Consider the following 27630-nt stretch of genomic DNA (forward strand, 5'->3'; position numbering starts at 1 on the left):
CTGAATACTTAATGTATTTATGTTCAAGTGACAACATTGCTACAATATTTTCATAATCCTTACGTTCAATTGATATTAAATTAATAGCACAAATCGCAAACTCTATTAAAAGTATTTTAAGTAGTCCCATTGGTGAAATTCCTTTAAATAATTTGGATTATTGATCATTTAGTTAGCATATTTATATAAAATAGTAAGCATAGTTTCTTTAACAATTAACCAGGTTTTCAAAAGTATGTCCCACATATTTAAACCTTTTTTATTAATCCTATTTGACATCTTGAAATTCGTACATATCTTTGAAATCTTACATCCCACCACCATCTTATCGCATGGAATGACATATTTTTATATAAATTAAATAAAAATTTTTTCTACCTATAATTTTATCCTAATTTTTAGCTCTCAAATTCTATTATATAGAATAGGCAAGTTTCCAAATTAGTTTTCATAGATACCAATTCATTATATTTTCCAGTTGAGGTGAAATATTACCGAACTAAGTGCTCAATTCCAACAGAACTCTGATCCCACCACGAAGAAACAATAATATTAATAGAATATCTTACCAGATCCGAATGAAAAAATTGTATTATGTTCATAGATATAAAAGATTTCGGTTTATATTATGGTCATTAGATTTTTTACTAATTAATACATGATGTTTTATAAAATTCCAAAAATTTTGTTAATATTTCTGTTTTCAATAGCACAACGTTTCCCTGTTACGACGATTACCGAGATAACTAGACATTTTATCCGATAATTTTTTTCAGTATTCGGTACACAACATCAGTTAATTCACTTATTTTAAGTGTAGCTCAAAATTTAGATTTAATTTAAATATAAATAAGATTATATATAAAAACTTTTGGAAAAGAACTAATATTAGTTAAACTATATTATTTATTACTTAATTTATTTCCTTTAATGTATGCCAAATCAAGAAAAACAATAAAATCAAGTACTATTGCAGTTCTATTTCACAACTTTATCGAGAAAGTATTAATAATACTCGTTTAGACTTCTAACATATCCAATCTTTTGAATGTCGATTTTGTGATTTGTCGAGCTATTTCTGAATACCTATATAGCATTTCTATATAATTCTATAATGACTAGTAATTATAGTCATTCATACAGCGCTGCTATTAATCATAATCATCATCATCTTCATCATTATCAGCAACACCATATTACTAATTTGGGCTATCTTTGGTTTTATCAACAACATTTTTCTGTTGTTTTGCGTATACATGGTTTTACGTCATTTTCTCAGTATCATTCTTGGCAAATATGTTCTTAGCATATGTTTTATATTTTGGTTTTACAACTGTCGAAATTTAAAAGTTTACTTTAAAATTAGTTTAACTTTTTAAATTAAACTATTTACATAAAATAAGAATCTGACCAAAAATTGTGGTTTCATACTTAAACCACATGATTTAATACATATTCATAGAGCCTATTCTAAAAAACTTACTAATTCTAATTCTCACACGTCATATCTGATGTTTCATATATGTATATATAAATACTAACCTGTATTCATATTTTTAAAATGATAGCTACAGTTTATATAGCAACAATAAACCAATATTCTAATCAATAATTTAAGGCTAATGAAATGGAATCATTTTGTCAGCAAAAAAAGGTTAAAATAAATCATATGAAAGCTTTTAGCACTTAAAACACTGACGAATATAAATAATATATACGGCTTAGCAAAATTAATACAAATTTAATAAACAATTCGTTTCAGTAATTAGCATAAATTTGAACAATTTTAAATAAAATCCTTTCCTAAATTTTTTTTATCTTGTGATCTTCATTAATTATAGCAGCAGTAAGCAAAAGCGTGAATTAAATCCACACTCATGATCTGAGTAACATCATAACTTTTTTGTTGCAGTGTAACACATATGTAACATGTGCTGAATACAATATATAATTTTGTATCTAATGTGTCAAATTTCAAATTTCAAATATGAAAACAAAAACAAAAACAAGTTTCCTTGATGAGGCAGTTTTAATTAGCAACATAGAATCTTGCTACATTTTTAACATTTTGGCTTAGATATTTCTGAATTTCAGCTGTGACTTAATATATATTAACTGATGTGTGTTTTAATAAGCAAATAGCTCGGTGTGACATGTTCAGTAAAATAAGAAGTCCTTCAATTGCACTTTTGCATATTTTAGCATAAATTTCGTAGCCGCGTTCTGGTTAATATAAAAACGAATACTTGCGCGGTTTCGATAAAAAACGAAACCGCATATATTTGCGGCAAAATGTACTCTTATTTGCATTAAAGCAAAACTATTTATGCTGCCAACTGAAATTAATTGTTTATTTTGCTAATTGTGCGAAGCCTTTTATTTGTTAACAAAACAAAACTGCAACGCAACGCAACGTAAGGCAACGCAAAGCAACGCAAGGCGACGCAACACAACGCTTTAAAGTAAGACACTCTGAAGCCGACAGCTCATTAGATACACATTAGCAGCGCTGCTATGCAGCTATGATATTCGCAATCAGGAAATATCAAGCGAACTTTTTATTTAACAAAAAAGAACAACAAAAAAAAATTTAACATAAAATAATAAAAAATTTGTTTTAAATTTTAATGAGCGCAGCTCATATGTGTTTAAGCTCAAAACTCATTCCTTACCTTGTGGAATTGAATGTATGTAAACAAATGTGTGCTGATAGATAGGTTCGTGTACGACAGATACTACATGCTAGACACTAGATACTAGATACTAGATATTAGTATAGTAATAAAAAACAGCGAATGAATATGAATTCGAGTCGCATCACTTTGTTGTGACTGGCGCAGATGCATTGGGAAGCTAAATGATTTCTTGTTTGATTGTAATTAACAAATACAAGCGATTTGTTAACTTATTTAACTTAATAAATAATTGCAATAAAACAAGAATATTTATTAAGAAAATATGAAAAAAATATTCAAATAGATAAATTAGAAAAACCTTATATAGTGAAAAATGTGAAGTGCAACATTTTGCTCAAGGTTACTTAACCATAATTTTACAACTGAATTTAATTCAAAAACATTTTCATACAGACAACAACGACACTCAGTAATGCGCTACAATTGTCACTTAAAGCTTAAAATACCTACAAGCAAACGATCTATATTTTATCTAAAGCGGGAAATTATGTGCCCGTGTTAAACAAATGCTTAAAGGAAAACAAATGCTTTAAGGAGTCTACACATCATGAACTTCCGATATTTCAAACTCCAGACTATTGACACTGTATATATATTTTAAAACTGTGATACTGTGAAGTAAATACTGTGTAAGAAGCAAAATCTTCATACTGATCAACTTCCGAAAATTCAACACGAAGCGATATAGTCAGATAGCCTCATAGAATTAGGTTATACTTAAAATAGATTTCTGGCAAATGGAAATGAAATTCATAATTAAATTCATTATCAAAATAAGTATGTACTTCTCTTACACATAACCAAATAAACAAGATACTAAGTCCTCTACATGATATATATAGACAGCTAGACAAACACTTATTGAAAAAAGCGAGAGACAGTGGGTTATTTCGTCAGAAATATATGTAAACGTACATTTGAAAAAAAATGTAGCAAATCCGTATCTTCGTTTTAGCCAAAAAGTTGTTAGACGCTGGTTCTTATTTACCACTGGTACTTGGTTTATAAATATCAATAACAATAATAATTACGAATGTCGAATTTTGCAAGCAGTTCAATATGTATGGGAATCTTTAAGCATCACCTTGTTTTTGTCCTCCTTTAGAAACTGGACTAAAGTTTTTTGGAGGTAAAAGTTATAGGGGGTGACGTTTGTCTTTGTTATCGAAGTGAACTATTTCTTGATAAATTGCAAATGTCGCACACAGCTTGAGTAATGTTAACCGTCATTAACAGGCTTTAAGGACTTTAATATGGTATCGCTAAGGAATTCTCCGTTTTATGAATGGTCTCGGACAATCAGCAATACTTAGATATCTGCCTAAGTTGAAACCTAACCACATAAACTATCAGGAAATATTAATAAAAAATATTATTCATTACTACAATTGGCATGTTACATGCCAATCTTATATTGTTGTTGCCATAAGTAGTACTTATTATTCATGAATAGAATAGATTGTATATAATAAAATGAAGTTAAAAAAAAAAAAACTACTACAATTAGTAGCTAATAATTTCGAACTGCTAAGGACATTAATGTTTGCTAACAAAACTGGTGGTAAAAAATATCGTTTAATACGGATTGAGATTTTACTTCTACATTTTACATAAACTTTGCAATAATAAATATTTTTTCATATAAAATAAATCGTTAATAGATGCAAAATCAATTGCTTAGGTAAATTTATACTTAAATTGCATGAAACCATTATATTTTAAATATTAATGTTTGATTTAGAGATCAGATAAGAAATATATCGTAAAAAACTTGATTCTGTAGGCTTTTGCAGGTGAAACTGTAAAATTTGGTTTTAGTTAATATTATATATTTAGAAATAACTGTAGCAATAATTAGTGATAATTAACTTGCTAATTATGGCCGAAATATGTAGTATATAGTTATTGCACTGCAGTATAATAACTGTTTGATATATATATGTTAGAAATAGGAGTCTAAGAATTCGAAACAAATTTTTTTCATAATTCGTAAGAAAAGAGACAAAAAAAAGGATTGAACAAGGTTATAAAATCAGCAGATAATAAATTATGAGATAGTCATGGTATTACTTTGAGGACTACGTATTGGTATGACTAATGAGCAAGATAAAGTTAGGGTGATAGCGTACACTCTAAATACAGTAATCAAGAATATGGAAATGGTTCATAGATTAATAAGCAATATATCTCATTTTACAATGTGATTTTATTCATAAGATAGTTTTGAGATAGTTTTTCTCTACAAGTTACTAAAATTTTTCTTTAATTCTAGTTTCAGGAAATAAACTTCTGATTTACTTGAGATCGTCGCTAAGTAAATTTTAATGGCAATGTTTTAAACAATTTTTAATTAATGTGCGATACATTCTTTTAAATTTTATGATAACACCTCCTATGGAGAACTTCATTATTATCATTATTATTATTACAATTAATTATTTATTTAAAATTGTTTACAACTTATTTGAGAAATTGTGTTTGTATACGATTTAAGTTATAAACATTTATGATTTTGAAAATACACAGGTGAGGGTTATTATATATAATTCATGTACCCATGTATATGATCCATGACTTTTCTCTACATACTGGTCCTATCCTGGAAATATATATTAGCACATAAAATGGCAAAACTTACTACAACTTTATTAACCATACTTAATTTTTATTATTTATTTATAGATATTTTGTATAATTATTTAATTTATTTATGGCAGTTTTGGTTAAGTTTTATTATTAGTATTATTGTCATTATTATTAGCATTTATGTTTTTATATTAAATATCACTACAACACATATTTCCATAAGACTTATTCTTCGGTTTAAAAGTATACGAGTATATTTATATGTATATTGTATATGATAATACTTATTTAATAATACTTATTTAATGTATAAATACATAAATGTTATATGAGTAGTAAAAAGAAATCTTTAACGAATTTAAATAACTTAAACTTAACTGTTTTATTTGTAAATTAAATAATTGAACTGCATTTTTTTCTATTATGTTTAAGACTTTATTTATTTATATTTATTACTAATTAAAAGTTCAGAGTAAGCATACATATTAAATGGAAATAAATTAGTAAAAATGTAGAAAGTATGCATTTGTTATGCTTCTTCTTTGCAAGTAACCTCAACCACTATTGGCTTTTCAAGGATTTGAGGAAAATTTAGTAATTTCTCTTTTTATTACCAAAGATTTTATAGAAATTTGGGCTTCATTTTATATATTCCAATCAAATATCTAACCACCATCGCAGTCTTAACGAACCGTGAAAAATTTATACATTATTGAGTAATGTTCACATAAGTTCAAATAATCATTATTTTTGTTAAATATATGAAATGCAATGAAATACGAATATTTAGGTAACGAAAAGTGAATATTTTACTTACAAATTTTTTTTTAATATTCATAAGGTTTTTTAAGTACTGTAATTATATTGAAAAATAATTTCCAATTGAAAATTTAGAGTAAAAATTTAAAGTGAAAGCTAAGCGTCTGAGCATCTGAGCTGACATAATATCAGTCTAATCAGAAAGAAAAAATAATTTTCTAATATACTAAAATCTTCTAAGACCGTATGCGAGTTCGAGTAAATTGATAGTAAATTGAAGGAAATAATAATTATGTCGATATGGCAGTGATATGTTCGTATTAACCAAAATTTCGAATAAGGTAAATTAGTTAAAAATTAGGTATATTATTTGTTACCATTGTGAAAATTTTGTAAGATGTTTAATAAATAAATTTAAAACTTTTAACCAAAAAAATGCTAGCATTTCACTAGACGAACTCGCATGTGCGACTTATCCCAAGTACTCACCCCCTTCAAGAGGAGGGTCTCCACGCGGTGATTCCTGGTAACGCTTTTAGCGGCTTATGCGAGTCAAACCTGCACCCTTCCCATCCCTAAATATTCCTATCTATAATCACTCCAATATGATATGCTTCTGATAGGCCCACAGCCATTCTGTGGTCTAGGCAAAGGGACTCTATCTACTCTTATGAATGGTGTAGAGGAAAAAGAAATAGAACTCTATTGGGAAAGGATACCAGGACTCTCACAATCTGAAATGCTGTTAGAGACTTACAATCCAAAACGCTTCAAAGATTGCATAGCACAATCAAAAAACAACCTAAGAATTATTACGGGATTATTGACCGGTCACTGTAGATTGAACAATCACTTACCGAAGTTAGGAATTCAATCTAACTCAGTCTGCAGATACTGTATGGAAGAGAGAGAAACTGCATATCATGTGCTTGGGGAGTGCTAGGCACTGATGCACAAGCGGAAGAAACACCTAGGAGGGTATTTCATGGATCATACTGTCTTTCATTAATGAAATCTGACTCGGAGAAACACTCTAACCCGACAAAGTGGCACAATAGATCATTTAGGTCGCAGTGCACAATCCCTTCTTTTAATAATAATAAAAATAATAACCAAAAAAAATAAATAAGTGCAATAAATAAATATTTATATAAATGCAGTGCAAAAAATCCCTAGGAAATTTTAATTTACTTTACCTGAGTTACTTTACCTAAGTGCTAAAAAGATTAAATTTTTAAAGAATACTGTAAAGATACTAAAAAGTTTAAACAATATTAAATATTTTCGAAACAAAATGTTTTCGCAATTGGTTAACAAAAAAAGTTTAATTTTGTCAGTTTGAGGATTTTTTTTTTTTTTGAATTGGTTTACACAATCCTATGAGAAAAACAGTGTTTTCTCATGTTGCGAACCCCACACAAGTTGTTAAAATATATAGTCGATTTCATTTTTCTACATAAAAATAATAACACAACGCGAATTGCCAGGAAATTTAGAAAAATTAACAATTAAAACTTAAATTAACGAGAAAATTGTACTACATGTTGAACTGTCTCAGAAGACAGGCTTTGTCTCAGTTCACGTAGAATTGTCTACCGCTGTTACTAGCAGTAACGATATTGTTTTCGTTACAAAATATAGTAAAATAAAATGCAACGTCTCAAGTCAAGAGTCACCGAGAGACTTTGAATCATGTTCCAAATGCAAATGTTGCGCATGCGTCGTTCGCCTTGCGTTATTTATGCAAATTCGAATTGGCTTAGAGCCACACGTTTACTTAACATTTGTTACAATTTTTTATAATTTTTTTCCGATTATTTATTTATGCACATAAACTAGTACAATAGCGCTGTGGATTTAAATGTTAATGGTGCACAATGTGGCTTCTTACTTCTACTTATTTGTACTTATCGGGTTGGCATTATTACATTTGGATCGCATGCGTGCGGTGCGTACAATATGTTGACACATAACTGACATCATGTTCACAACAAACTAGACAACAATGAGGTAATGCAAGTCTCTAAGTGTAAAGTAAACAAGTCTGACATTTCAGAAAAACAGTAAGGCATATCAACATTTTTTCACAGTTTCCAGCTGCGTTGCATTAGAGAATAGATACATATGTGCATTGCACTATATATGCAACATCCAATCGCCTACCGCGCAGAATGCACTATAAACTCAATTGCCGCGAACGCCTCTCGAAAAGGGACGTTTGCAGTTTGCAACTTGCAGTTTGCAGTGACTTTGAAAGGTTAATAGAGCGAATATTTTGTTTGCTTTTCACACGTTTGAACTTTCAATAAAAAAGATTTGCTAATGAAAGGCGTTTGTATGGGCAAAACTTCTGAGACATTTGTTTTAATTGTTTTGATTTTGTTCACAAAATTGAAACAATCACTTTTACTTAGAACGAATCATATAACGTTTCTAATGCGATTCGAAAGTAGTTCGCAATGGTCACAATAGATTCATTCACATGTGATATAAGAATAAAATGACCAATACACTTTCAAAGGAAGGCATAATAATTTTCAAATGTTTAGTGTTAAAAGTATAAGTATATAAACCCCAGCTGAGACCTTCATTAGTAATTGAATACTAATCAGAACATCCTTTTACTGGTACAAAAGACCAGACAATCGACAAGTCAAACAACTGGTTTAGTCTTACACTTACCGTGAAAAGTATATGAATATAATCCCCTGCTGAGACTATCATTAGTAATCAAATACTAATAAGAACACCCTTTTATTGTCACAAAAATTTAGCTAATCGACAAGTAAAAGAGCAGGTTTAGTCTTACATCAGAACAATGAACAAGTTGATGAATGGTCAACTGATCGAAGATGTTAAACTCTACTCCACAATTTCAACAAAATGAATCTGTTTAATGTAACACAATGTCATTTCTTCCTGAAAAGTAATGAGAGTTCAAGTTTTTGTAATTGTTCAACTTTAATCTGGTTATATAGAAATATACTTAGTCTAGAGTTTGTGCTGTTAAACCACTCTACAAAAATGTTTAACTTTAATCGTGTTCTGGAGAAGTATACTGACCCAATAGCTGCTCTTCTAAGCAGCCTAACTTGTTAACAAGATGTGTCTTTTTGAGGTGATACAATATAATCTTGTCCTGAAAGATAATGATACTTCTATTTTTTGTCATTGTTCAACTTTAATATCGGTATATTAAAGTATACTTAATTCATTAAGTGTTTGTGTTTTTAAGCCTTCCTACCATTTCAGGAAGACATATCTATTTGAGGTAACACAACATCATATTTTACTGAAAAGTAATAACAGTTCCAATCTTTGAAATTGTTCAGCATTAATCTGAACACGGAGTATTTAAGTCAAATGCTTAAGTTCTTATGCTGCCCTTCCGTCTCATAAAGATTAAACTGTTTTAGGTGATATAATGTCATTTACTGATCTGTTTCTGGTAACATAATAGATAGATGACCTATTTATGAAAGATGATGAGACTTCTACTATTTATAGTTGTTCAGATTTAATCCGAATCTGGACAAGTATCGTGTTTCAAGAACTTCTGAATCCTCAACAATATTAAGACCTTTTTAGGAGCTTATTAACAAAGGTAATTCATCATTCCAATGGTGCAATTTCTTTTGGTTGCTTATGGCCTACATATACAATACTCTTCAGAAAGTACCCCAAGCCAGTTATATTAACAATATTAACAATGACCATCCTTTAGCTATCCTTTAGTCACAGGCTGAGAAAATTCCTTAATTTTTTTTTACCAAATTTCGGCTACTCTATCTAATTGTTTTCGTTTGCAGATAGCCAATTAAGTTCTTGAACTCAATAATAAGTTGAGTTCTCACAAGAATATAGGTGTCGATACGTATTTCCGTACTGTTTCTGTCTGTCCGAATACACACGTTAGTACCTTATTTATTTAAGTCGTCGTCCCTGCAGTGATAATTCAATGAGTAATACTTTAACGAAGTGGTCATTGAAACATTACTAATAGTCTAATGTCTCAGTCAGTAGAATAAGACTCTGCAGATCAAATTGTTTTTCTACATAAAATGATTATTAAAAGCGAAAGTATAACCGCAAATTGATGTGTTTTTCAGTGATGCAAAAGAAATTAGTTTCAAGATTGCATACGTACTTCACATTCGTGAGAATTAAATAGTTATTTTGGTAGAAACGTTTTGAATATAAAAACTATCATATTTTAAAACGAATCTTATAAAATGTGCTGATATGATAAATTGTTTCGAGGACTTCATATTAGTATAGGATATATGGATATCTCTTACCTAATTGATAGAAATCCATCTTGCTGTATAAATGGATTTTTATTTGATTGTATTCAATCTAAGATTATCTTATCTAAAACAAATTACTTTTTGTTTAACTAAAAGAGGTATTCACATCGCAAGATACACGCAATCTACGAATTATTTTATAGGACGAATTAGTTTTTATATTATTTATGTAAAAAAATACTTTTCAATATTAAAAAATTGTTGTTAAATATTATAAAATGCAGATACACCTCTGCTTATTCTATACCATAAAAATATATCCATTAAAATTTATATTCACCATATTTCAAAAATTTCAGAAGTTGGTAGTTAACTACTTTTCGAATCCTATTTAATTTTCCAATAGTTTATGACGTCATGTACAGAATGTTTTTTTTTTGTGATGATCTCTAATCCTTATAACGAACGAACCATATGCCACAAATCAAATCGCAATTTGTCGATTTATTGATGTCAACTTCATATCAAAAATACATACAATTTTTCTTCGGCTTCTTCTTCTTCCAGTGACTTGCATGTAATATTTTTATTTGCCATGATTTTTGAAATTATTTACTATTTTTAAATTTATTAATTTTTTTGTTTGTTGTTTTGTAGTTGAAATGTACAATACTTCAACTACTGCAGTAAATGGTGAAAATAAAAATTGTTTAGGAAGAAATAACAAATCTAAAAATGTTTAAGCTGGCTTCTGCCCATTTGCGAACTGTTTTGTGAAAACACTTGAGCACAGCAAATCATGAGAAACTTTTTATAATCGCTTCTATGTCCGGCGTTTTGACGACTTGACGGTTTGACGGTTTGACTGTCTGTCCTTAAGTTGTCTATCAAGCGACAACCGAGAACTCGAGAACTTAAGACTAAACTCATGTCATGTACGTATGTAGCCAGATTTACATATGTATGCACATTCAGACATTTCATAAATCTTGAACATTATTTTTCTATATTTTTATTTAATTTTTTTTTTCGTTTTTCATTTTTCATTTTAATGCAAATACATCTTTGAGATTAATTTTTATTTGATTCGCACATGTCAAGTCATTGGCATCTAGTGCAGTTATATGCTCATTGAGTCAAGCACCAAATGCCACGACAGCACAGCAGAACACAGCACAGCACAACACAAGATACTTTTTTTTGCTAAATCATTTTAAGCAGTTTCATTTGTTTGAGAAACGAATTCAATGGATTTTTCTACTGTTAATATCATTATTATTATTTTTATTTATTTTTACTACACATGCATATCTATAAAACGCAGATACATATGAGTGTATCTGTATCTGTATCTGTGCAAGTATGAAAATGCAAGTATTGATGAACGAATTATTTGTAGTTTTTACTACCTCATTTGTGCTGACAACAACTGTGCACATTTCAAAAATTATTGTTAAAATGATTGATTTGATAATGTTTTGTTATAAAATTTATTATAATTTTTGCAAGGCGAAGAGGTCACAACTTGTGTCTGTAAGATCTTAATTGATTAAATGTAAGAAATTATCTAAAAACTTAACAATTCATTAAATAGGTTAGAGGTTACTAAAGTTCGTTCTAATACAAGTAATTTTGAATTATGCACAGGAAATTAAATTTATTTTTAATTAAATTAAGTTTGTTGTTTTTTTTTTGCAAATTATTAGGCAATAACGCACTTGACTGCTCCTAAATATTTTATATTTTATTTAAAAGGTTTTAATAAAGCAATTGAAAAATCTAGTAAAATCATTTTTGTATAAACTTGTTGTATATAAGCGCATTTTTAAATTATTTTTATATATTTTTTACAGTGGCTTATTTATTTTTATTATTTACTTATTCACTTCAAAACCAAAGCTAAAAGGTCAAATATAATTTGCAAACATAATATAAACAAAACCACAAAGTGAATCTAATTGAAATTTTTACTAATAATAATAAACGAACAAAATCAAAATGAGAAAACAAAAAAATCCAATAATAAAATTAATTAATAAATATTTTCGGAAAAAGATTAAGTCTTGAAAAATTTGAAACTATTAATCAATATCAACAAACTGAGCGAAATAATTATAAGCATGTTGTGATGATATGCGAAATATTTGAAATTGCATAAATAAGTCCAAATTGTATGTACCACCGAAATTTGATGAACGAGGGTCTTATCGAATCTTGCTAATTATTTCTTAGAAAAATTTTATGCAGATATTGTCTAAAAATATCCAAACATAGTTAAGCATAACTGACTACAAGTTCTTAAGAACATTTAATAGATATATTGTTGAGGAATTGATAAGAGATAATTAGTTTCAGTATAGTTTAATTTCAAAATAAAATATCAGATAGTAATGGCTTATAGCTCTTCCGGTTCTAAGAAGAAGAAAAAACTTTGAACAAAACATCTACACAAATAAAGGAAGTGGATAGAGATATTTGCGAAAAATATTTTTAAATAGAATAAATTATTTACAAGTGATATATCTCTAAAACAAGACTTATTCATATAAACTTAATTTGTCATTTAGAAGTTAGAAACTTTAATATCATGTTGTGTGAATCAGTTGTATATATATAAGTATTAATAAGAAAAAGCAATAATTGTGAATATTTGTAATTAAAAATATATACTACAACCATCAATATACTATACATATTTACTTAATATGGATTCACAGAAGTAAATAAAAATATTTATTAAAATATAGAAAACAAAAACCGCATTAAAGATTTTAATATTTTATACATATAAAGACTTTCTGTAAGCTACTATAGTATCAGTACAAAGACCTAAAAATTTTGATAGTTTATTGCAAACCATGCTTATCGATAAAGAAGGAATTGAAAATGCGATTCCTTAAAATCGATCTCAACAAATTGAATCCTTATTTTGGATGCTTTTGTATATGTTGTCCAACCGTAATTCGTAAATGAGAGCACTAAGTCTTAGTAGGCAAATGACTCCAACAAAATAATTATATTTAGGTATATACTATTTTAAGTTTCATTGAATTAAATATTATTTTGGTACAGTTTTGTATCTTAAAGAAAGACCGATTGGCAAAGACGCAATACCACCATACGCAGAGGAAGCAAAGGCTCCTATTGATTGCTTTAAAAGTTTAAACATTTCTTAATTTTTTTAACATTTTAATCGTTCTCTAAAATAAAAGTATTAAGATGTTATTTAAAATTATTATATAATATAAGAAAAGGTATTTTTAACATTTATTTCTGCTAATTACAGGTTCAGTTTTTAATATCACTCATACGCCTTGGTATCCCATTGATTAAAACGAATTTATAAAATGAACATATTGTTTATGTTTGCAAATCTATTAACTATTTAATATAACTTATTCTTTTTACATTCTCTAAAATAAAAAATGTCATATAACTAAAGTATAATACAAATGTGAAATAATGTCAATAAAGTAGTTTAATGTGTAGTTCGAATGTTTCTTTTAATAGAAAGCTATTTGCTTTTATTATTGTAAATGCATTGCACAAACAAAAAAGCTATAGTAATAGAATTTCTATATATGGAAAAAATTGTAATGGATCATAAACACATTTGTATAAAAAGTATGTGCTCTGCTCCAATTAATAATTATTGTGCATGGTACGAATCACAAAGCTTTAGCATTCAAGGTAAATAAGCATTTTTATCGAATCATAAAATATTATGTATTTCGAATGACTCCATTTAAATGTTACTACCATTGGAACGTTGTTAACACATGTTCCAGATGTGTGATGCAAACGCAGTGGTAATAATTTCCTCACATACATATTTCCATCATAAAATCTTGGCTTAATATGCACTTCAACATTATTGGCATTCACTTACCAGCGGAGCCGTCAGAAACAAGATCTCGAACATATTGCCAACATAAATTCACATTCACTTTTTCAAATCCTGTGAATATGTTCTAATCTGATTTCGTGTGATTTTTTCTCGTAAGCAATAAATTTTTTTCGATATCAACTAAAAGTTGCTGATGTTTATGTCTCTACTTGCACACTTGATGCTGCCAAAGACAAATCGCACAGAGCCGAGGTAAATGCTATGATTTACAAGTGCATTATTCACCTCAACTGCATGTTATAGGAAAAGATTTACAAATATTTAATAAATAAACGTAATAAATGTTTAAAAATCTGTAATAAAATTCGATTCTCATAGCTTTTATAGCTCACTAAAATCATTTTAGTTACTAAATATATATAGCAATTTTTAATGAAGTGAACTACCAACCTTATTTATTTAAAAACTTACTGACAACTTAATTAAGTGAGTGATAAAAAAATTAATTAATTCCACCGAAAAATTAATTTATGTCTTATAAATATTAAAACTTTATGTTCGGAATCAACTTGTATTTCAATCCTGAAAAATGAAACCAAAAAATAACATAAATTTATTGCTACTTGCGATTTGCTGCTTTGTATCTATGCATGTGAAAATTTGCATTGACAATGTAATTTTTTGTGGGTTCGAGCGCGTTTGCTCTATTTTAATACGTTTTATTACTAAGAGCCGCGCAGTGCAGCAAATGCTGCACACGGCACAAGGCCTAAGACTTAATGCCTGCAATCGAGAGCTGTGTTAAATGTTTACAAGAGCAGCCAAAACATGAGTCGCAACATGAGTCCTTGGCCTTGTATGCCGATTGCAATTTGTTGATAAGCGCTTACGTTGTAATAAATTTTTGTGCAATGTGTGCATCTTCTGCCACTTCGAATGCGTTTATTTTAATTTTTTAATTTATTTCGTATATATATTTTACTTTATTGCAATATTTTACATATAATCTCATCCCCATATAAATGCAAATGCAGTTCAGCACCTTGGGCGCAATTTTTCATCAGATTTCATCTTGTTCAGTTCGTGAGCAAACGCGCTCACCTTTCGCTAGATACGAATTTTGAGATACAATGATTTTTGTTTGGGGCTAGCTTAGCTAGCTAGCTAGCTTAGCTTTTTTTCTCCAAACACAATATACTTTTCGTTTTTCTGCAGTTTTTTCTTATTCTCGAATTTATATTTAAAATGCGATTTGAAATATAAGGCGCATACACGGCAGCGACATGCGTGTGAATTTTGCTTACAGCGTTCAGATATTAAGATTTGTTGCATTTAATTGAAATTATATTAATTTATTGCTTTATTTGTTTATTCGTAGATTTTTGAACATATAAGAGAATTGATATTCATTTTATTTGTTATCTTTTAGATGAACCAGACGTGCAAGGTTTGCGGTGAGCCTGCGGCGGGGTTTCATTGTGGTGCATTTACATGCGAGGGTTGTAAGGTAAGATTTAAGAAAAAATCATTGAAGAAAAATCATTGAACTAAATAAAAAAAATAAAAATATATAAAGGAATAAATAAAACTATTATCTATTATAAGTGCGAAGAAAATTATTTTGTGTTTTTGTCAAACTAATAAAATATGATCTTCACAAGAAATGGTTATATTGGTTAAAATGTACGATAAACCTAAATTTTTTTATCTGCATTGGTTAGTTTTTAAACTTAAACTTAAAAGATTAACATAAAATGATTTTCAACTGAAAAAAAAAAAACAAAATTATAATATAAACATCAATTTTTTTAATCTATATTACTAATGGTTGTTTGTCATTTTTATAACCTATTAAAAGCTGGAACTTAGACATTTTATAGAATGTTGTTTTCAACTGATTAGAAAAATTGATTAATTTTGTTTTGATCTAAATTGCTAATGATTTTTGCTCAGAACAAAATTCATAGTCTTACAATTTCCACCAAAACTACATATGTATATGTTATATATGTAGATATAACTCCATTAAAAATCAATGTAATGTACTGTAATCAATGTAATGTACAAATAAATTAAGATTTTTTTATCTAACAATTTACATAATTTTTACTTATGTAAAATAATAATAAGCATGACGTTGTCACAATTAAATTTAATTATGATTAATCTGATTTTCTCAAAATTTTCTGATAGTTCCAATTTTATTTCAGGATAAGTTGACTTTAATGTTGATAAATTTAAATAAGTCATATTAAATGTTAACAACATATTTTTATATGTATATGAGTATATACATTTCTCATATATATATCTGATGATATATATTTATTATGTATATTTGTATGGTTGTAAATGTATGATATCTGCTATCATATGAAACGTTATAATATTGTTATAATATTAATGTCTTTTATTTCACATCTCTACGGAACATTTAAAATTTTGCTAGGATTATTTAAATTATTTTATTATTATTTATTACTGATTCAAAAAATTTAAAACTTGCTTACAAAAATTATAGAATTTTACATAAAACCTAAATTGACAATAACATATTTGTTCTGTGTCAGAACGTAAGTGTCTACAAACCAATATTGCTATTTGGTTTTCTGTTTTTTAACTATTGCAGTAAATACAAGAACCCATTGCAATAAGACTAATATTAACTGATTAAAACTGTTCCAAATCATCGATATTAGTTAAATTTTGTAATAAAATAGTTATTAATAAGATGTAGTGGGTAGGTGTACGCTACCCACAACATCCAATTCAACGTCTCTTTAGTGGAGCAACAAATTATGATAATAATAACTACTGATGAACCATTGTGTTTAATTAATTTTTAAAGATAAATATATTGAAAGACCGTAGACATATGCATTGTCAAGGGGAAAAGAGGACAAAGCTCGCATTTTAATATGTCTGATCAAGAACATTTTTATTGCGGCATGTGAGTGCATATGGCAAAAGTTTAGTAGATTAGGAGGTTATGATGTTAGTAGAAGGTTTATCTCTAACCTAATTTATTATAATTTTATTTATTTAAAAATCCGTTTTATATTCAAGAAACTTTCAAATGGTTTACATCCTATATAGGCTAAAATTTCCACTATATTTAATCCTTTAATTCCTAGGAGGAGCTTAGGGCCGCATAATTCCATTACCGATAATTTAACTGAATTACGGTAAAATTATTTATTGACTCAATTAAAAATTTTATAGAACAAATCATTTTAATATAATATTTTATTTCGGTTTTAAAATAAAAAATATACGAACTGAAATAGCGGAATTTCGCATTAATGATTAAACATGATTTCACGCAATTTATTAACTAAATGGATTTATTATTTTATAGCAATTTCGATTTGATTTTAAAATTATTTTGCATTTTATATTTTATTGCAGTTTTCATTATAGGAAATATTATTTTATAGCTTCAACTTGAAAACAATTATGAAACAGAGCTCGACGATTGCTTTGATATTCATAATAAAAGCAAAAACAAAGGCAATAATAATTTTAATAATAAGCAAGATACACAACACGGCAATAATTCATTATTAACTAATAGTAAAGATGAGTTGAAGGTCGTTCTAAAAAAAAACAAAAACAGCTATCAATTGCGATTTAATATATTTACGAGTACACATTCATACTACATTATAAAAATATGAATTCATCATTGTCAGTAGTTATATGCGATATATATTAGCTAAACATACGAAGACTTGTAAACTCATGATGTGATTGAATGGATTCAATACAATCACATCATAATAATGAAATATGTTATATATTATTTTGAAATTCCTAAACCTCTTTCTTGAATACCTATCTTCATAGTAAACATTTTAGTCTTTGCAATTTGTATAGTTCAAACTTGAACTGCCTTAATTCAAGATAAATTAAGGTAAAATTTGATATATACATTGCATGGTTATGTATCTCAGAGAGAAACTTGTCGTTAAGTTTTACTATTGTAAATTATTCAATCGATTAAGTATATGCTTTGATGATCAAAAAAAGCAGGACATATCTTCAAAACGTGATTTCAAAATACAACAACAGTTCTCCACCTCCAAAAACTCTTGCCTTTACAGTTTATTCTACTCATCTAAAAGCAAAATGAGTTTAGTAGTTTGCAGAATTATGTTTTCGTCATGAAATTAAATTTATGAAGTTCTCAAATATTTAATCGCATAAGGTGATAAGATTAAATTCACAGTAAAATTGTTGGAGATTATTTGGTATCTGCATATATCTATAATATCTTTAATTTAATTTGAATTATTATATTTATCTTAATAATTAAAATATTACATAAATTATGTCTTAGTTTCTAGAAAACAAACCTTTTTCTAGCAGTCTACATTCATTATATTACGACTCTTCAAAGCTATAATAGGAATAAATCGATTTTTCTTTCAAAAAGTGGCAGGTATTTCCTTGACTTACTTTTAATAGGTTTTTCTTGTTTTGTAACATCCTTAATCCTTTCTTTATTTTTAAATTAACATACATTGCCGTACGCACTATTTTAGTGAGAACATTTTCAATTTTTTAACATATGGTATATGTTGTTTCTAGGTATTAAGTAAAGAACTGTTCACTTTATTCGTTACGAATCTATTTAAAGTACTTTTCGTATTATTTTTATAAAAACAATATAATTTCTTGTCTCAAATCTACATATGAACATTTCTGTGATACTATAATAATCTTAGTTTTTATTATCTGCATAAAACTTTTCAAAATTTACAAATTTTCTGATATATACGATACAGATATTAATACGATATTCAAATATTACAAAATGGTTTTAAGTGTAAGGCTTTACATATCCATTCAGTATACAATATTAAACTACTATATAGTCTAATGCCATTTTCTTATTTCTTTAAAATTAAACCTAAAGGCTCTACTTGATTATTTGTTATCTGAGCTTGCAGGAGTTTATTTTGTATTATGAAAGTAGAAATTTTTGTATTTAATAATAACATATTAATATATATCTTATTATAATTTCTTTATACATATAAACATAGAGAAATTAAGTATTTGTTTAATATTATTCATAAATATTAAATTCATTCAGCCAAAATTTTAAATCACCAATCAGGGAATATAGATTTATAGATTTTACATGAAAGTATTAGGTTGTGATGACAACGATAAACGAATAATATGTAGAATTCTTTCGTTATGCTTAATTGTTTTAGACCTATTAATAGCTAAGAAGGTTAAATAACTCCTTAAATAATGCTTGCAGTAATAGGTGCGAAGAAGAAGAGATGTTTTTATCTGTTCTCTGCATATGCAATATAGATTAACCAAGCTAGGGACTTACTTTGTAGGAGAACTCCATTAGACATCAAATTTCCCATTAAATCTTTGGGTTTATTTAAAGCTTTAGTTAACTTTAAACAGTTTTTGAGTTTTTCTCAAATCCAATTTATTTTAAATACTTTGAATTGTTATACAGTAAAACAGTGAACTAATTGACTTTAGGGAGTATCGGGGATCATCGTTATATAGTACCTCCTTAAAGAATCAATAACGATGAACAAAAAGTCTTAGAAACTCAGTTTAGTATACAAAGTTGAATAGAATTTAGGTTAAGTAAATTATAGTTACAGTTAAATTACAATACAGTCTGTATTTGAAGGAAGTGTACGTCGATATGCTTATAAATAGGCGCTTAGGTACGTTATTTAACTGTTCACTTTTACTGTATATTAAATTTACTTTCTAATTACTTTAGGTGCTATAGAAGTATCTTTAAATATTAGGTGTATTAAAAAGACATCCATTATTTTCCCCATAAATGGCTTTAGTTATCTGTATCTCCCGTTGTATAAGCCAGATTGGGTTACGCTAGATGATGGTAAGGAAAAATTAGATTTTGTATTAAAAAAGAGTTTGACAGTTTGTTAATTGTTTAACTCAGTTTTGTTTGAGCACGTGTTAAAGATGGAAGATGGCAAGAAAAATAATATTTTCCATTCTCCGTTTTCTTATATGTATAACGTGTTTCAAGAATAAACTGACTGACTTACCACTTATTTCCTCACTCTACCGAAAGTTATATCAAAAGTACCCATTTTATATGTTTCAGTTCAAGAAGTCTCTTCAAAAATTAAAGTCGAAAAAATTACTCTTTAATTTCAAAAAAAGCACAAAGTTTCGTATTTTTTATAGAAGCGAAAAGATATTACAATAAGTTCCTAATTATGTATTTTAAAGACATACATATATAATGCGGTCATTCAATAGAAACTTTGTGTAGGGTGTACGAGGTGCTTTAATAACCCATTGCATTATATGACTATGATTTTTTTATTTTCTCTTCTTTGTCGATTATTGTTCTTACTTACTAAGGTCAAATGTTTATAATTTGTTTGCCAATTATTGTATAGCAAATAACCTAAAATATCGTTTTGGATTTGAATTGTAGCAAATCGCGGTGGAAAACAGTTCCCACTATGACAGGCAAAAATATTGACAGCAATCTTTGAAAGGCGTTGAAGTATTTATGGAGTTGTTGATGTGACTTTATCAAATCAACGTGGAGAAAAAATGAATCATTAAAAATACTTTAAATAATTTTATAAGCCTTAATTTGATAGTTTAGCACGATTTTCGGTCACTGAAGCAGAAAAACTTCAAAGATATGTTTTCAAAATCACGCTTAACGATCACTAAAGAGAGGCTAATTGTGATTTTAACAATTTAAAAAATTGCAAGCATTAGTTTCTTGAAAAAGTTCTAACTATGAACCACTAAGATGCTGGAAGGTCAAAATATGAACCAAATATTTAAACAATAATTAGTTAGTGGATATAATGGAAACAGCAACAATTTATGTCAATTACTTAAAGCCAGCAATAATACTGCTCTTACAAATCTTTCGTCTTGTAGCGTTTTATGATTGCAAAATTACGTTGATAATGTCAAAGTTTATATAAAAGCTAAAGGCGAAGTAATTGATTTAAATGGATTTGGTAGGTGGAAGAAGGTCACAGTTTTTGCACATTCACATTGGCACATTATTTTAATAAGCAAACAAAACAAGAGTTGCCACCTTAGGCAGTTTGTAGGTCAAAATGTTTCGCTTTTGAACTGAACTGTAGCAATTCTGGCTAGAAGGTTTGAATAGTGAATCTTTGTTTTTTTTTCTTTTACTATTGTGATATTCTCATATTCTTGAACTGCAATAAGTTGTAAATTATTTTGTCTTCACTGCCTGCTAATACTCTTGTAAACATCGCTTATGATGCATGTTTTCACTGGTCTTTCGAACGAAACCGAAATCCCATTTCCGACCCAGTAATCTTGATGCCCAATTAACCTTAAAAGTGGATTGTTCATTGTTTCTGCACTCAGCCAATTTAGCCGGTAATTTGTTTGTTTGTTTTTTCCGCGCTTTTGCATGCCTTTTTTTTCTACTACGTTTTTTTTTTTTTTGATTGTTGCCTTTTGAAGTGCAATGGTTGCATTTTTTGTTACTAAGGTTACTCTGCTTGCCAAAGTCTTTACTTCTTGATTTCTTGATGGTTTCGACTGTGATTTACTGCCAACTTCTTAGGCATAAGTGTTCTGTTGCAACTTTTTTTTTTTTCTTCCCATTTTGTTGTTGTTTCGTATCAAACAAACACCGAACGAAACAAACGTAAACCTTTGTTAATTTTGTTGCCTTAATTATTGTGTTTTGTTGTTGTTGTCATTATTATTGTTGTTGTTGTTGTTGTTGCTACTCGTTGTATATTAAATTAAATTACTTATGTATTTTGTTGAAAATCACATTGCGGCAATAGTTTTTCAGCTTGAGTTGTAGGTGTGCTATTGACTTGCACAATTAAATTTCGCAAAAAGTTCACATGCACAAGATTTAATGTAATTATCATTTAGCCATTTTATTTGTTAATCGCAAATTTGGTTTATTTAATTGATTGAATTCAAATAAACATCACAAATTGATTTTTATTAATTAATTGCTTCACGTTTGAAATAGGCGTCATGTGGCAATTGTGTAGCAAAAGTGAGTTAATCTTATGACATGACGACAGAGTTCCCAAGGACGCACATGTGGAATATGCATGGGATTTGTTAATTATTTTGCCTTCTAAGAAGTCGAACTTCTTTACAAATAGTAGTTTTTCAAATAGTAGTTTTCAAGAGACTTCAGAGTTAGTTATTAACTACATGTAACAGAAGCATATTATCATTTATATATAATGTATTTCATATGTATAATATAATATCAAATATATATTAAACATAACAACTGTGTTAAAGTTAATTTTTCGTATATATCACTATTAATATTGTATATATGAATGGAAACTTTTTCAAGCAGCAGTTGTCACAAAAATACTCTGGTCAATTAGACCTCGAAAGTGGTTCCATCCTAATAAATTCATACACATTTGTATATTGAAAAAATTAAAAACGTCTAAATATTATGTGTTTCATTGGACTCTTCATAATTCTTATTAAATAAATAAAAACACGGAAGCTTTAATTTGTCATACTATATATTATATATACTTTAATTTGACATGCATGCACTCATTGACATATTATTGTTATCATAACTGATATTTAGTGATGATTTTATTATTTATTATTGACATATTGTTATTATCATAACTACCAACCCATGGTGATTTTTTTATTCCTTAATAATAAAAATTATTAGGGTAATTACCTAATTTATTTATATAAAATAAAATTTCAGTATTACCAACAATTCTCGGAACAGGTGATATCACATTTACCACACATATATACATACTGCTTACATAGTTTGGATATAGGTGCAGTTGATCCTAAATGACATCATTTTTCTACATATAGTACATATATAGATTACATTTGTATTTAGTACATATATATATATCATATATATGTCTATATTTATAAGTACAATCCCTTTTTTGTTTTGGCTCGGATTTTGTTATTTACCATAGACCAACATGATTCTATTTAAAAGTGATAGCACTGCATATCTGTTAAAAATTTTAATACAGACTATTAGTTCTTATGGCAGTAAAAACCTTAACTCCGCGATAAGCTCGAGAATTTATCAAAAGGCAACAAACAACAAAAAAAGAACAAAAAATAAAAAAGATTACAGTATCTGCATATTCATAGTCTGTATAACTAAAATCAAATTAATATTTTCTACTGATGTCCATGTACTTGGGCTTAAATTTGAGAAAAATTTGTTTGTGTAATTTCTTGATGCGGATTTTTCAAGGTGTCAAAATCCGGGAAGGAATATTTAATATAGTACGATTTTCTATAAAGATTCTATAACAGAAGTTCTACGCATGTAATTCACAATTGTGTTCGATAACAGAACCATAATATTACCATAGAAATTTTCTTCTCTCAAATTTCTTAAAATTTACCATTATTTTACATCCCAACTAAACTTCTCATTAGACACACTGGACATAATTTAACGAAATATTAAGCTCTCGAGCTGATCGCAGAACTACATATTAGAATAGTCTACGGCACGGCTTCTTTTTTTCAAAATATTTTTTTGTCTCTAAAAAATTTTTAATTTCTCTTCGCTTTCTTTTTGTTCACCTGTCTTTTGTCTATAATTTTTTTCAAATTTATATAAAGACGAATTTTAGAGGTTTATAAAAATCTAACGCTAACAATCTAATTTGTAAAATTAAATAAATTTTATTGCTTAAGCGGGTGGAAATCGCGAATGTCTTTTCCATTGAAGCAACATTGTTTCGAGTCGGAAGGGCTATTAATATTAACCATTTAAATTTTTTGTCACACAATTCTTTCGTTGCATAGTCACCAAATTACATAGCAAGTTTTAATCTGCACTTAACGTCACTTTGTCTAGCGCCCACTAAGTGAACACCTACAACAAAATGACGTTCGGAAAATATATGCCTCTGCCGCAAAAATGCATGTGGCAATTGCTGCTGCTTTGTCTGCAGCTTAGCGCCGTCGTAATAGCATTTCCTCCCGCTGCTTCCTTAACATTTTCAGTTAATAATAATTTTTTTCATTTTGTTTACATTTCCTTGCAGTCATTTTTCGGCCGCTCCTACAACAATTTGTCATCGATATCGGATTGCAAAAACAATGGTGAATGCATCATTAATAAGAAAAATCGCACAGCATGTAAGGCTTGTCGTTTGCGGAAATGCTTAATGGTGGGCATGTCAAAAAGTGGTTCACGTTATGGCCGTCGCTCGAATTGGTTTAAAATCCACTGCCTACTGCAGGAACAGCAACAACAAGCCGCTGCTGCCATGGCAGCACATCAAAATAATCAACAACAACAAGCAAATCAACAACATGCGGCGCATGCACTGGGACCAAAAGCACCACACAGTGGTATTGGCATTCCATCACCTGCAGCAGCAGCTGCCTTGGGAATGCTAGGTCATCCCAATGCTTACGCAGGCTTATATCCACCACGCACAAAAGAAGAACTCATGATGTTAGGCTTAGAAGAGTATGCTAAACATCCTGCTGCTTCACCGTCCGTAAGCTCACCCGAATCACATAATTCGGATAGTTCAGTAGAAGTGAATGTACGCGGGAATCCATTACTGCATTTAGGAAGCAAACATGTTGGTACTGAACCTACACCTTTACCGCCGCAATTGCGTAAAGACTTGCCACCATTTTTACCTTTACCATTTCCTGGTCTCGCTTCAATGCCCGTCATGCCACCACCTTCCTTTTTACCGCCCTCGCATTTACTATTTTCTGGTTATCATCCTGCTTTGTATCAGCATCATCAGGGTTTGCTGAAGCCTTCATCTGAACAACAACAACAAGCAGTTGCTGCAGCAGCGGCTGTACAGCATCTTTTTAATTCTACCAATGCCTCACCGAACCGTTTTATGCCTACTATTCCCAGCCCCGTTCAAACTTCTCCATTGGCGAAACCACGAGATAAAGATGAGCACCATGCACATAGTCCCAGAACTGATACAATTAACAACAACCACTTGCCGAATGGTAGTAAAGCGGCCGAAGAACTTACCAAGCGATTTTATTTAGACGCAGTACTCAAGTCACAGCAATGTAGTCCACCACCACCAACCACTAGATTAACAGCGCATGGAAAGCATGATCACTCCATATCAGCGCTTGTAACTCCTAATTCTGAAAGTGGACGAGAAAGACTTAAAAGTCGACAGAGCAACGACGACATGGATGACAGTGAAACTTTAGATAGACAATCCAATGGCAACGAAAGCGAATGTGGCGAAGATTTGGTGGTTTCGATGACGCCCCCCAGATCGCCAGTTAACCCACAACCAGGTGGCGATTGTACGCAAAGAAAAGAGCGCATATTGCAAGATAATCCAATAGATCTAAGCATGAAGACTGGCAGCTCCATAACCAGTTCGCTAAGCAGTAAGTGCAGTTCGACAGGTGCCGATAGTGAAAGTGAAAATGAGACAGACAGCGATAAGCATTCAAAATTAAAAAACGGATTAGAAGGTAAGCAAGAAGAGACTTCAGAACATGATGGAGAGGAAGTGCGTATAGATGACGATGACAACAGCACAACAGAAACAATAAAAACAATGGCAAATAATAATGGCACAAGTAAATCCAATAACAACAACAATAAAACTGATAGCAGTGACAGCGAAGGTAGTCAGAAAAATTTTGAAAATAATAAAAGAAATATAATTGATACGCAATATACTGAAACTGAAGATTTACTGGACTCTGCGTCAAATACCAAGCGTCTTAAATTAGAAATTGGAGGCTTTAAGGTTGAAAACTCTGTAGTTAAAACAACGTCTGCACTTGACTTGACGACCAAGGTTTGACTGGTGCCACAGCACAATGCTCAATACTAATGCTCAAAGGTGATTGCTTGAAGATCTGATCTAATTACTATGTGTGCAGTTTCCAAAGTAACTATGTATCAAATATTTTGTACTAAATGAACTGCCAAACTGCTCCAAATTCGAACTTGTTGCGCATGAGAACCACTCTATTTCTGGAAACCTAAAATCCAACATCATAGATCGTAAATTAAAAAAATCATCACGGCGCAAAAAACCACTATAATTAACAAATTTTACAGATGTTATCACTTCATTAAAACGGGTTTATAATATCACGAAAAAATGCCAAAATTGGCATTTGTAGATTACGCGTTTTTAGTTTATGGAACCTGCAGTTTGAGGCGGTGGAATTTGAAAACAAACTAAAAACTTAATTCCGGTCAAACTCAACACTCAGATACCTTATACCTGGTACAAATGAAGAGCTTAAGTTTTAAGAAAGCATTTATGTCCCTTTGGGATTCTGGTAATTCCATTTGCTGACGACCATAAATGCCTGGCAGTTGCGGCGTAGGGTGTACAAAATCGATCTTTCGGAAACCAAATATGCGTGAAATATATTGGAATTTTATGTAAAAATGATAATGTGGACACATTTATAAAAATTAAATTTATAAAATATGAAACAAGTTGTCAGAATTTAAAGCAGTTTTCTAGCTAAATTGTGTATAAAACAGTTGAATTGTTGAATTTATAAATATAAAACACAAAGATGAATAATAATATTAACAATATTTAAATTAATTGCAAAAACGTTTATTGAAATAAATATTTTAATGTCAGATTCCTCTGTGAAACGATAATGAATTTCTGCTTCTCTCATGAAGTTCTGTAAAAGTATTGTTGTAATTAATTAAAGATTTCTTAGATCTGTAAAATAAAATTATTATTTAGTTGTAATGAAATATGTTTTAGTAGTTAATAGTGTAGTTGCATTTGATATTTTAGTCAATTAGTTAATGTTTTAATAAAAATCTATTTAATTATTATTATGAAATTAGCATGAATTATTATATTAAATATTTTAATAAATTTTAAAATTACAACAGAAATTATTTTATTTAATGGAATTTTAAATAAATTTTAAATAAAAATATTTTCTCATGAAATTAATTGTTTTAATAATATGCAGAAGTTGGTTAAGTATAATTAGTACATATTTATTGCAAATTAATAAATAATAATAATAATTAATAATTAATAATATTAACAATATTTTTATATTGCAATTGACTTTGTCTTGTGATTTATTAAAAAATTTCATTCTTCATTGTTTATTATATAAAAATATTGACATTGTTGCAATCAATCTTGTGATAATGAAAGACACATAAAAGAACAATCAATTTAATCTTACCATGTTTCATATAAATTCAAGGTGTGTTCTTGATTTATAAATGACTCTTAGATCTACAGATTTAACATTGTCTAATGATGACATCTCCTTTATGATCAACTCCTAAAGAACCTTAGTTTACACATGATATTTATGAAATAAAATGATTTATTTCAAAAATAATTCAAAATTTTAATTATCGTACTATCTACTTAAGACATCATTAGTACTTTAAGATTTATTTTTAATAATATAAATAGATAAATATATAGATATCATAAATAGTATCAAAATCATTCAT

The 27630-nt window shown here is 28.8% G+C and overlaps 1 protein-coding gene across 1 annotated transcript in view; it reads left to right on the plus strand.

Moving 5' to 3' along the window:
* The window catches only part of LOC119668421 (knirps-related protein), a 55369-nt gene extending 28706 nt beyond the window's left edge, over positions 1 to 26663 (plus strand). Inside the window, exons 2-3 of the mRNA XM_038077920.1 lie at positions 15565 to 15642; positions 24203 to 26663. Coding sequence (XP_037933848.1) covers positions 15565 to 15642; positions 24203 to 25972 — 1848 coding nt within the window. The 3' untranslated portion in view covers positions 25973 to 26663. The remainder of the gene's footprint in view (positions 1 to 15564; positions 15643 to 24202) is intronic.
* Positions 26664 to 27630: the final 967 nt, after the last annotated feature.

The sequence above is a fragment of the Teleopsis dalmanni genome, chromosome 1 (genome assembly GCF_002237135.1).
Source record: "Teleopsis dalmanni isolate 2A chromosome 1, ASM223713v2, whole genome shotgun sequence".
Taxonomy (NCBI): domain Eukaryota; kingdom Metazoa; phylum Arthropoda; class Insecta; order Diptera; family Diopsidae; genus Teleopsis; species Teleopsis dalmanni.